The 13,379-nt window shown below is 51.0% G+C and overlaps 1 protein-coding gene across 1 annotated transcript; it reads left to right on the forward strand.

Moving 5' to 3' along the window:
• The first annotated feature begins 399 nt into the window (after positions 1-399).
• LOC142194242 (olfactory receptor 52K2-like) lies at positions 400-1,404 on the forward strand. The gene has a single exon (XM_075263258.1). The coding sequence runs from the start codon at positions 400-402 to the stop codon at positions 1,402-1,404; it is 1,005 nt and encodes a 334-aa protein (XP_075119359.1).
• The last annotated feature ends 11,975 nt before the right edge of the window (positions 1,405-13,379 follow it).

Here is a 13,379-nt window from a genome sequence, read left to right on the forward strand (position 1 = left end):
AGGAAGGGGCTTCTTCTTCACGGACAGAATAGAAGTTCTCGTAAATATACCATAACAGTATGTGGACCATCTGAGGACATCTGAGGACCATTGCTTCCCCTAGTCATGTTACCAGGATCACAGATACACTCACCAAATGTAACCAGCAGACAATGAGCACCACGGTGATCCAGAAGAAGGTAAGAAAGGCCAAGAACCTTTGGAGTAAATATTTCTCTTTGACCAATAAAGTAGATCTAAGCTTCATCATGGCCGAGTGAGTGACTGCCCATCAGTGTCCACCACATCTCCACCCTCCACCTCATGGACACTAATAATCCTGACGGACATTTGCAGGTAATCCCTCTAACTTGTTCTTCGCTCCTTTCTTCGTAGAGACCTTCCATGTAACAAGCCGCCATGTCTGAGCAGAACTCCAGCAGCTTCTTTCCTGTCCATTTCCTCCTCCTGGGGATCCCGGGCCTTGAACATCTCTATCTCTACCTGGCGTTTGTCTTCACTTTGGTTTATGTCACATCAGTCATTGGAAACGTCACATTGCTCTTCATCATCAGGGTAGACCGCAGCCTCCATGAGCCCATGTACTTTTTCCTTTGTATTTTGTCCTCCATTGACCTAGCCTTGTCTAATTCCACCACACCTAAGATGTTGGGGATTCTATGGTTGAACTCTCATGAGATTTATGCCGAGGCTTGCCTGGCCCAGATGTTCTTCCTCCATTCCTTCGCTATTATGGAGTCAGCTCTACTCCTGGCTATGGCGTTTGACAGATATGTTGGCATCTGTAACCCTCTAAGGTATTCCTCCATACTGACAAAATGGCTGATAACATGTATCGGTGTGTTGTCTATCAGTAGGGCGGTGGCACTGATGACTCCATTACCTTTCCTTATAAAGAGACTACCCTTCTGCTCGACCAATGTCATCCACCACTCTTACTGCGAGCACATGGCCGTGGTGAAACTGGCCTGTGCCGACACCACCTTCAACAACGTCTTTGGCTTAGTGGTGGCTCTTTTCATTGTTGGGTTGGATCTGATCTTCATTATCTGCTCTTACGTCCTGATTCTGAAGGCCGTGTTTCGGTTGGCTTCTAAGGATTCCAGACTCAAGGCTCTTGGCACCTGCGCCTCCCATATTTGCGCCATTCTGGCATTCTATATACCTGTTGTCCTGTCGTCCGTTGTCCACAGGTTTGGAAAGAATGTTCCGATTCACATTCACATCTTATTGGCCAACGTGTACCTGATGCTGCCGCCTCTCATCAACCCCATTGTGTATGGTGTGAAGACCAAGCAGATAAGGACCAGGGTGAAATCCTTTCTTACCATGCACTTCATATGTTGTACCCGTGTCTGCTCCAACATCACAAAGACTCGTAGTGTTCAGCACTCCCACTACTAAAATAATAAAACACAATAAACCTCCACTTGCCGCTGTTACTCGTCTTCAAGGTCTTTGTCTTGGGCAGATGATAAGACGTCTTCTTGTTTCTTGGCAGTTTCTCCCAAGCTGTAATTCAGTATTTATTGTTCTTTAGGATCTTATGACTGTGAGTGACATACAGGTCTCCCTACTCCGTGATGTCAGAAGGAAACAGGCGGACTCAGGTGGGAGCGGGAAAGAAACTTCAATCAATAAGGGGCAAAATACTTAGTAGTTACTGACAGTCTCATGTGGGGCAATTGGCTTTACAGTTAAGAAACCTCTCTTTAAGGGCAAAATTCCTTAAGGCAACAGCTCCAATCACTTCTGCCACTTCACTTGTGCACTATTTTATATGCTCACCTCTCTCACACACAGACTGTTCCCCACAGCCCCCCCTCTCTCACATACAGACTGCTCCCTATGCTCACCTCTCTCACACAGACTGCTCCCTATGCCCACCTCTCTCTCACACAGACTGCTCCCTATGCTCACCTCTCTCTCACACACAGACTGTTCCCCACAGCCCCCCTCTCTCACATACAGACTGCTCCCTATGCTCACCTCTCTCACACAGACTGCTCCCTATGCCCACCTCTCTCTCACACACAGACTGCTCCCTATGCCCACCTCTCTCTCACACAGACTGCTCCCTATGCCCACCTCTCTCACACAGACTGCTCCCTATGCCCACCTCTCTCTCACACAGACTGCTCCCTATGTTCACCTCTCTCACACACAGACTGCTCCCTATGCTCACCTCTCTCTCACACAGACTGCTCCCTATGCCCACCTCTCTCACACAGACTGCTCCCTATGCCCACCTCTCTCTCACACACAGACTGCTCCCTATGCCCACCTCTCTCTCACACAGACTGCTCCCTATGCCCACCTCTCTCACACAGACTGCTCCCTATGCCCACCTCTCTCTCACACAGACTGCTCCCTATGTTCACCTCTCTCACACACAGACTGCTCCCTATGCTCACCTCTCTCTCACACAGACTGCTCCCTATGCCCACCTCTCTCTCACACAGACTGCTCCCTATGCTCACCTCTCTCTCACACAGACTGCTCCCTATGCTCACCTCTCTTTATCACACAGACTGCTCCCTATGCTCACCTCTCTCTCACACAGACTGCTCCCTATGCCCACCTCTCTCTCACACAGACTGCTCCCTATGTTCACCTCTCTCACACACAGACTGCTCCCTATGCTCACCTCTCTCTCACACAGACTGCTCCCTATGCTCACCTCTCTTTATCACACAGACTGCTCCCTATGCTCACCTCTCTCTCACACAGACTGCTCCCTATGCTCACCTCTCTCTCTTATACAGACTATTACATATATCCTCCTTTATCTCACACAGACTGTTCCCTACAACCACCTCTCTTTATCACACAGACTGCTCCCTATGTTCACCTCTCTCACACACAGACTGCTCCCTATGCCCACCTCTCTCTCACACAGACTGCTCCCTATGTTCACCTCTCTCACACACAGACTGCTCCCTATGCTCACCTCTCTCTCACACAGACTGCTCCCTATGCTCACCTCTCTCTCTTATACAGACTATTACATATATCCTCCTTTATCTCACACAGACTGTTCCCTACGACCACCTCTCTTTATCACACAGACTGCTCCCTATGGTCTCTCTTTCTCACTCTCACAGACTGTTCCCTATGCCCACCTGTATTTTACACAGACTGTTATCTATGTTCACCTCTCTCTCATACAGACTATTTCCTATGCTCACTTGTCTTTCACATTCACTGTTCCCTATGCCCACCTCTCTTTACACAGACTGTTTCCTATGCCCACTGCTCACACACAGACTGCTCCGCACAGCCCCTCTCTCTCACACAGACTCCTACCTGTTGCCTTTTTCTAGGGGCATTTTGCAACCATGAAATAGGTTTGGCTTGTCAAAGTAAAAAAAAATATATATATATATATATATATATATATATATATATATATATATATATATATATACACTCACCGGCCACTTTATTAGGTACACCTGTCCAACTGCTCGTTAACACTTAATTTCTAATCAGCCAATCACATGGCGGCAACTCAGTGCATTTAGGCATGTAGACATGGTCAAGACAATCTCCTGCAGTTCAAACCGAGCATCAGTATGGGGGGGAAGAAAGGTGATTTGAGTGCCTTTGAACGTGGCATGGTTGTTGGTGCCAGAAGGGCTGGTCTGAGGATTTCAGAAACTGCTGATCTACTGGGATTTTCACGCACAACCATCTCTAGGGTTTACAGAGAATGGTCCGAAAAAGAAAAAACATCCAGTGAGTGGCAGTTCTGTGGGCGGAAATGCGTTGTTGATGTCAGAGGAGAATGGCCAGACTGGTTCGAGCTGATAGAAAGGCAACAGTGACTCAAATAGCCACCCGTTACAACCAAGGTAGCCAGAAGAGCATCTCTGAACGCCGCACAGTACGTCCAACTTTGAGGCTACAGATGGGCTACAGCAGCAGAAGACCACACCGGGGGCCACTCCTTTCAGCTAAGAACAGGAAACTGAGGCTACAATTTGCACAAGCTCATCGAAATTGGACAATTGAAGATTGGAAAAACGTTGCCTGGTCTGATGAGTCTCGATTTCTGCTGCGACATTCGGATGGTAGGGTCAGAATTTGGCGTCAACAACATGAAAGCATGGATCCATCCTGCCTTGTATCGGTAACGGTTCAGGCTGGTGGTGGTGGTGTCATGGTGTGGGGAATATTTTCTTGGCACTCTTTGGGCCCCTTGGTACCAATTGAGCATCGTTGCAACGCCAAAGCCTACCTGAGTATTGTTGCTGACCATGTCCATCCCTTTATGAGCACAATGTACCCAACATCTGATGGCTACTTTCAGCAGGATAATGCAATGCCATGTCATAAAGCTGGAATCATCTCAGACTGGTTTCTTGAACATGACAATGAGTTCACTGTACTCCAATGGCCTCCACAGTCACCAGATCTCAATCCAATAGAGGAGCATCTTTGGGATGTGGTGGAACGGGAGATTCGCATCATGGATGTGCAGCCGACAAATCTGCGACTGCAACTGTGTGATGCCATCATGTCAATATGGAGCAAAATCTCTGAGGAATGCTTCCAGCACCTTGTTGTATCTATGCCACGAAGAATGGAGGCAGTTCTGAAGGCAAAAGGGGGTCCAACCCGTTACTAGCATGGTGTACCTAATAAAGTGGCCGGTGAGTGTGTGTGTATATATATATATATATATATATATATATATATATATAATCCAAATATTCTGTACAGTCAGGATAAAAACCATATGATTGTACATAACAGGACCTAATAAAATAAGTCGTAAAATTTCATAAATATAGCCTCGGATGAAGAACAATCATTGATTATGTAGATAATCTGTTTTCCCTCAGTCCTAACAGCAGCACTATATGGGGCAGGGGGGGGGGGGTGATATCTCTCCCCCGTGTGTTGGTAGGACAGGCCGAATATTTAATCAGCAATAAATGAATATGCAAGACTAGACCCTATAAGAGGGCACAGGGACACCCCCCTCCCCCCTGCATGTTAATACAAAAGTAGCACAATATATACAGGGAAGGGAAGCTTGTGCCGCTGTTAGGACTAAGGGATAAGAGATTACATAATCAACGATTCCCTTTTGTGCTACAGCAGCACAATACGGGGACATGGCAAGTAATCCTCTTAGGGATGGTTTCCTCGCCTTACAGAACTTAATAGTGCCTGACCAAAGGCGGCAGTTTCTGAAGCACGGGAGTGTAACCTATAGAGCTTCACAAAGGTAAGTTGGGAAGACCAGGGAGCTGCGGAGCTAATTTGGCCTAAGGGTGTAGCCCTATTGTCCGCCCAAGTAGTTGAGACCGCTCTTGTGGAGTGAGCTCTCAGAAAAACTCGGAGAGACATCCCCGGAGCAGAAAAGAAATTTTATTACCCTCCTTGACCCATCTAGAAATAGAAATAGACGCCTTCGAGGCTTTACGGCCCCCATGTCTTCCAAAAACGAAGAAAAAGGAATGTAGGGTTCTTCTAAGGAAACGCCTGGAGTTCTCCCAACCTCTTGGTGGATGTAATAGCCAAGAGGAACGTGGTTTTGAAAACTCCCCCCAACTTCCATGGCTGTGACTGTAGCACAGGTAAGCGCACACGGGCGCTGACAAAAAAACAACAGGAAGGAGCTGACAGAGCGCCCATAGCAATAGATATTAGTGCTGAGCACAGAGGGAAAGCTGGAGAGGACCCGGCACCTTACTGCAGGGCAATGACCAAGCCGCAGCTGAAGAACGTCAGCAACAACCTGCAAAAGCAAGTAAGAGAAAAGACTGCAATAGAAACCGAGCTCTGTCTCTCAGAAAGAAGGAAAAGAAGAAGAAGGTTTACAGACACCTCCTCCCGAACCAAACAGGGGGCCACAGAGTCTCCTCACCTGTCCAGTCACAGATGACAAAAAAAAAAACACATGTGTGGGGGGAGGAGGTCCCTGTGCCCTCTTATAGGGTCTAGTCATGCATATTCATTAGATGCTGATTAAATATATCTCCTGTTCTACCAGCACACAGGGACAGAAATCCCCCACATGGTGCTGCTGTAGGACGACAGGGAAAACACAATCACATCAACTCTATGATCACTGCGGATGTTTTTCCTCCTTGACATTGTGTTAACATAATCTTGAATGGTCTACCGGGGAAGCAAAGCAAACTGAGGAGTCTGCTGTGGTAATCAAACTATACAGTGAGTGACTATGCACTATAGCACATGACAGGCTTCCCTCTTAGAACTGCTGCACACCTCATTTATTTGCACACAGTGCCAGAGTGTGGAGGTGGAATTAACCTTATGAGGCCATATAGTGACCCTGTGGCACAGTGTGCAGATTGCAGCAGCCTTATGAGGCCATACAGTGACCCTGTGGCATAGTGTGCAGATTGCAGCAGCCTTATGAGGCCATACAGTGACCCTGTGGCATAGTGTGCAGATTGCAGCAGCCTTATGAGGCTATACAGTGACCCTGTGGCATAGTGTGCAGATTGCAGCAGCCTTATGAGGCCATACAGTGACCCTGTGGCATAGTGTGCAGATTGCAGCAGCCTTATGAGGCCATACAGTGACCCTGTGGCATAGTGTGCAGATTGCAGCAGCCTTATGAGGCCATACAGTGACCCTGTGGCACAGTGTGCAGATTGCAGCAGCCTTATGAGGCCATACAGTGACCCTGTGGCACAGTGTGCAGATTGCAGCAGCCTTATGAGGCCATACAGTGACCCTGTGGCACAGTGTGCAGATTGCAGCAGCCTTATGAGGCCATACAGTGACCCTGTGGCACAGTGTGCAGATTGCAGCAGCCTTATGAGGCCATACAGTGACCCTGTGGCACAGTGTGCAGATTGCAACAGCCTTATGAGGCCATACAGTGACCCTGTGGCATAGTGTGCAGATTGCAGCAGCCTTATGAGGCCATACAGTGACCCTGTGGCATAGTGTGCAGATTGCAGCAGCCTTATGAGGCCATACAGTGACCCTGTGGCACAGTGTGCAGATTGCAACAGCTTTATGAGGCCATACAGTGACCCTGTGGCATAGTGTGCAGATTGCAGCAGCCTTATGAGGCCATACAGTGACCCTGTGGCATAGTGTGCAGATTGCAGCAGCCTTATGAGGTCATACAGTGATCCTGTGGCACAGTGTGCAGATTGCAACAGCTTTATGAGGCCATACAGTGACCCTGTGGCATAGTGTGCAGATTGCAGCAGCCTTATGAGGCCATACAGTGACCCTGTGGCATAGTGTGCAGATTGCAGCAGCCTTATGAGGTCATACAGTGATCCTGTGGCACAGTGTGCAGATTGCAGCAGCCTTATGAGGCCATACAGTGACCCTGTGGCACAGTGTGCAGATTGCAGCAGCCTTATGAGGCCATACAGTGACCCTGTGGCACAGTGTGCAGATTGCAGCAGCCTTATGAGGCCATACAGTGACCCTGTGGCACAGTGTGCAGATTGCAGCAGCCTTATGAGGCCATACAGTGACCCTGTGGCACAGTGTGCAGATTGCAGCAGCCTTATGAGGCCATACAGTGACCCTGTGGCATAGTGTGCAGATTGCAGCAGCCTTATGAGGCCATACAGTGACCCTGTGGCATAGTGTGCAGATTGCAGCAGCCTTATGAGGTCATACAGTGATCCTGTGGCACAGTGTGCAGATTGCAGCAGCCTTATGAGGCCATACAGTGACCCTGTGGCACAGTGTGCAGATTGCAGCAGCCTTATGAGGCCATACAGTGACCCTGTGGCACAGTGTGCAGATTGCAGCAGCCTTATGAGGCCATACAGTGACCCTGTGGCACAGTGTGCAGATTGCAGCAGCCTTATGAGGCCATACAGTGACCCTGTGGCACAGTGTGCAGATTGCAACAGCTTTATGAGGCCATACAGTGCTTAAGTTTTCTTAGAGAAAGCCAGGATTCGATTTCTTGCTTGAGGCAATGGGGGAGTTCTTCCCCTGTGTGACTTCATTCGCCCAGGCAAACGAGGTGTAGGACAGCATGACATCACTGTGCCCTGCACATGTGGTATACTGAAGGAGTACTGGGGACAATTATGAGGCCATACAGTGACCCAGGGGCAGAGTGAGGATGTGGCTGTAGCTGTCTGTGGCCATACACTGACCAGGTGACAGATTGTGGTGAGGAAGCATTGATCACTTAATCTGCTGCATCAGACATTGGTGGGTGGAAATCCTGACTGATCCACACCTGATTCATCTTCTCAAAGCTGGGTCTCTACAAATTTTGGGTGAACAGGTGAATTTTTCTTGGGGTAACATTGGCCTTCACCGCACTAAACACCTGCTCTGATGTTGCACTACCATCCGGGCAGGACAGCTTTTCCAGGGTAACTCGGCCAGTTACGGCCACAAATCCAGATTGGCTGTCCAGAAGTGCCACGGATCTTCCTCCGCATCTCCTTGTTGCTGTTCTGGTTGCTCCTGCTGCTCCTCTCCACCTATTTGGCTAGACATTGCTTGTTCTCCAATGTCCTCTTCATCCTCCTTCTTTTCCAGTTCAGCCCCCACAGGGCTCATGTGTTGGCACCACATCTCCAGTCCCCTGACCAGCCAGATTGAAAAGCATCTTTTCCAGGATGTGAATCAGTGGAATGATGTGGTCCATCCCATAGTCCTGGCGACTGACTAACAAAGTGGCCTCCTCAAAGGAAAAGCACAAACGGCAGGTGTCTAGCATAAGCCGCCCCTGGCTAAGGTACACAGGGGAGTACCTCTGTGCGCTCGTATCCTCAAAAAATCGTTTCTGGCTTTTCTCTGTTCATATAGATGATCCAACATATGAAGGGCTAAATTTCAACGGGTTGAAACATCACATATCAGCCTATGTTGCGGGAGGCGGCAGCTCAAGGAGGGTGTGCTTGGCTGTGTACGAGTGGCTAAGTGCAAGCAAAGCTTCCTTGACATTTATAGGATGTCTTGCAGATGGGTGGAATGCTTAAGGAAATGCTTGACAACCAGATTGAACACATGCGCCATGCAGGGCGCATGGCTTAGCCCTCCTTGATGCAGCGCCGATACCATGATACCTGTACTGGATTCCCCTTTAGTGAGTGATATAGGCGACCGATGCACAGGACAGTGGGAGGTATATAGATGCACTGATCAGGGGCCTGATTGGGGTGGTCAGGGGCCATCCCGATCAGGGTCCCTGACTAATTCATCTACATTGGAAAATGCGCAGTAATAGTTGGGACTCAGGACCCACTGGGGGATTCAACGATTCCCCAGTGGGCCAGTCCCACCCTATCTGTCCCTGCAGTAAGAGCGACGTGAAGTGACTGCACCTAAAATGGCTGCTGGTTTTTATGGATCTGTAACATCACCGGGGCGGCTGGCTGCTGATTGGCTGCACGCTTGAAATTATGGGTGATTCCGCGTTCCCAGAGTTCCCTGCCCCTCGTCCTAACATGTGCAGCGGCCATTTTAGTAAAAAATCTGATTCGATACATCGAAGTGTGAACAAATCCGGATTCTTGGCGCTGCACACGTCAATGTAATATGTATGTAATATGTTGTCTTTCATCTATCACATCCAGGATGTAAAGGGTAAACCCTCTGCTGATTTCTTACACTCAGTGAAGCAGATTAAGATTTCCATCCAGTGGAGAATTACCGAGATCTCCAGCGAGCGCCGCTAAGGATTCTCCAAGAAACCTCACAAGACTCGGAGGAATCTTCTTCTTCTTTATAAATTCTTGTTGACCCTTTACAGACCCGGACACATCAAACTCCACAACCCCGGAGAACCCGCTGATACAGGTGAGAAAACCGTACCGAGGAAAGGAGAAGATATACAGTCCTATCTGTACTATATACTGCATGTACCATGTACAGTGTGGGCCAAAAGTATTGGCCCCCCTGCAATTTTGTCAGATAATCCTCGTGTTCTTCCAGATAATGATTGCAAGCACAAATTCTTTGGTATTTTCTTCATTTAATTTGTCTTCAATGGAAAACCACAAAAAGAATTGTCAAAAAGCCAAACTGGGGTGAGTAATGTGCAGCGTGATATGGCACGTATACGGCGTGTCAGAGTTTGCGCGCCGTAAAAGCTCCCATTAATTTCAATGGGAGTTAGGATCGTATACGCCACGTTATTTTGCACCTGTGATTAACACAAAATAACACGGCGTATACGCTCCTAACTCCCATTGAAATCAATGGGAGCTTTTACGGCGCGCAAACTCTGACACGCCGTATACGTACCACATCACACGGCGCGTTACATCGTGTGAATGCACCCTTGGATATAATTCCACGCCAAACATAAAAAAGGGGGTGGACAAAAGTATTGGCACTGTTTGAAAAATCATGTGATGCTTCTGTAATTTGTGTAATTACCAGCACCTGTTACTTACCTGAGGCACCTAACAGGTGGTGGCAATAACTAAATCACACTTGCAGCCAGTTGAAATGGATTAAAGTTGACTCCACCTCTGTCCTGTGTCCTTGTGTAACCACATTGAGCATGGAGAAAAGAAAGAAGACCAAAGAACTGTCTGAGGACTTGAGAAGCAAAATTGTGTCATTACACAAACATAATACTGTATGAGCCGTCACCATTCGTGTCCTGTAACATGTGGTTGGTGCTTGGACATATAACGTTAGCCTGAAATGGCCTCATATCATGTGGGGTAATGTGGGAGCGGGGACAGAGGAGGGTTAGATTTTAGGGATTCTAATGACGGTACAAAAGGGGTTACATTAGGACATGTGATTGGCCGGTTTGATAAGATGTGATTGTCTGGGGTAGAGCATTCCAGAGAAGTGGTGCAGCTCAGGAGAAGTCTTGTATACGAGCGGGGGAGGTTCTGATAATAGAGGATGTAAGTGTTAGGTAATTGAGTGAGCGGAGAGCAGAGGATGTGTGATAGAGATGAGGGAGGAGATGTAAGGAGGAGCGACATTATGGAGGAGGGGGGAGAAGGTTATATTGTATTGTAATGAATAGGCAGCCAATGTAGTGACCGGCACAGACCAGAGGCCTCGCTGTAGTGACCGGCACAGACCGGAGGCCTCGCTGTAGTGACCGGCACAGACCGGAGGCCTCGCTGTAGTGACCGGCACAGACAGGAGGCCTCGCTGTAGAGACCGGCACAGACCCGAGGCATCGCTGTAGTGACCGGCACAGACCAGAGGCCTCGCTGTAGTGACCGGCACAGACCGGAGGCCTCGCTGTAGGGACCGGCACAGACCCGAGGCATCGCTGTAGTGACCGGCACAAACCGGAGGCCTCGCTGTAGTGACCGGCACAGACCGGAGGCCTCGCTGTAGTGACCGGCACAGACCGGAGGCCTCACTGTAGGGACCGGCACAGACCCGAGGCATCGCTGTAGTGTCCGGCACAGACCGGAGGCCTCGCTGTAGTGACCGGCACAGACCGGAGGCCTCGCTGTAGGGAACGGCACAGACCGGAGGCATCCCTGTAGTGACCGGCACAGACCAGAGGCCTCGCTGTAGTGAACGGCACAGACCCGAGGCCTCGCTGTAGTGACCGGCACAGACCGGAGGCCTCGCTGTAGGGACCGGCACAGACCCGAGGCATCGCTGTAGTGACCGGCACAGACCGGAGGCCTCGCTGTAGGGACCGGCACAGACCGGAGGCATCGCTGTAGTGACCGGCACAGACCGGAGGCCTCGCTGTAGTGACCGGCACAGACCGGAGGCCTCGCTGTAGTGAGCGGCACAGACCGGAGGCCTCGCTGTAGTGACCGGCACAGACCGGAGGCCTCGCTGTAGTGAGCAGCACAGACCGGAGGCCTTGCTGTAGTGAGCGGCACAGACCGGAGGCCTCGCTGTAGTGAGCGGCACAGACCGGAGGCCTTGCTGTAGTGAGCGGCACAGACCGGAGGCCTCGCTGTAGTGAGCGGCACAGACCGGAGGCCTCGCTGTAGTGACCGGCACAGACAGGAGGCCTCGCTGTAGGGACCGGCACAGACCCGAGGCATCGCTGTAGTGACCGGCACAGACCAGAGGCCTCACTGTAGTGACCGGCACACACCGGAGGCCTCGCTGTAGTGACCGGCACAGACTGGAGGCCTCGCTGTAGGGACCGGCACAGACCCGAGGCATCGCTGTAGTGACCGGCACAGACCGGAGGCCTCACTGTAGTGACCGGCACAGACCGGAGGCCTCGCTGTAGTGACCGGCACAGACCGGAGGCCTTGCTGTAGGGACCGGCACAGACCCGAGGCATCGCTGTAGTGACCGGCACAGACCGGAGGCATCCCTGTAGTGACCGGCACAGACCAGAGGCCTCGCTGTAGTGACCGGCACAGACCGGAGGCCTTGCTGTAGTGACCGGCACAGACCGGAGGCCTCGCTGTAGGGACCGGCACAGACCCGAGGCATCGCTGTAGTGACCGGCACAGACCGGAGGCCTCGCTGTAGTGAGCGGCACAGACCGGATGCCTCGCTGTAGTGAGCGGCACAGACCGGAGGCCTCGCTGTAGGGACCGGCACAGACCCGAGGCATCGCTGTAGTGACCGGCACAGACCGGAGGCATCGCTGTAGTGACCGGCACACACCGGAGGCCTCGCTGTAGTGAGCGGCACAGACCGGAGGCCTCGCTGTAGTGACCGGCACAGACCGGATGCCTCGCTGTAGTGAGCGGCACAGACCGGAGGCCTCGCTGTAGGGACCGGCACAGACCCGAGGCATCGCTGTAGTGACCGGCACAGACCGGAGGCCTCGCTGTAGTGAGCGGCACAGACCGGAGGCCTCGCTGTAGTGACCGGCACAGACCGGATGCCTCGCTGTAGTGAGCGGCACAGACCGGAGGCCTTGCTGTAGTGAGCGGCACAGACCGGAGGCCTCGCTGTAGTGAGCGGCACAGACCGGAGGCCTCGCTGTAGTGACCGGCACAGACTGGAGTCCTCACTGTAGTGACCGGCACAGACCGGAGGCCTCGCTGTAGTGACCGGCACAGACCGGAGGCCTCGCTGTAGTGACCGGCACAGACCGGAGACCTCGCTGTAGTGAGCGGCACAGACCGGAGGCCTCGCTGTAGTGACCGGCACAGACCGGAGGCCTCGCTGTAGTGACCGGCACAGACCGGAGACCTCGCTGTAGTGAGCGGCACAGACCGGAGGCCTCGCTGTAGTGACCGGCACAGACCGGAGGCCTCGCTGTAGTGAGCGGCACAGACCGGAGGCCTCGCTGTAGTGACCGGCACAGACCGGAGGCATCGCTGTAGTGTAGTAGTGTAGTGTATTCTGCAGCACTGTACAATATGTTGGCGCTATATAAATAACATGTATTATCATTATTACTCTATACACTACATAGTGACCAATTGGTTATTTGACTGTAGTTTCTAAGTCTTCTCAATCCTGTGTTCTTGCTCTTGTCCATTACTTCT

Source organism: Leptodactylus fuscus, chromosome 2 (genome assembly GCF_031893055.1).
Source record: "Leptodactylus fuscus isolate aLepFus1 chromosome 2, aLepFus1.hap2, whole genome shotgun sequence".
Classification (NCBI taxonomy): Eukaryota; Metazoa; Chordata; class Amphibia; order Anura; family Leptodactylidae; genus Leptodactylus; species Leptodactylus fuscus.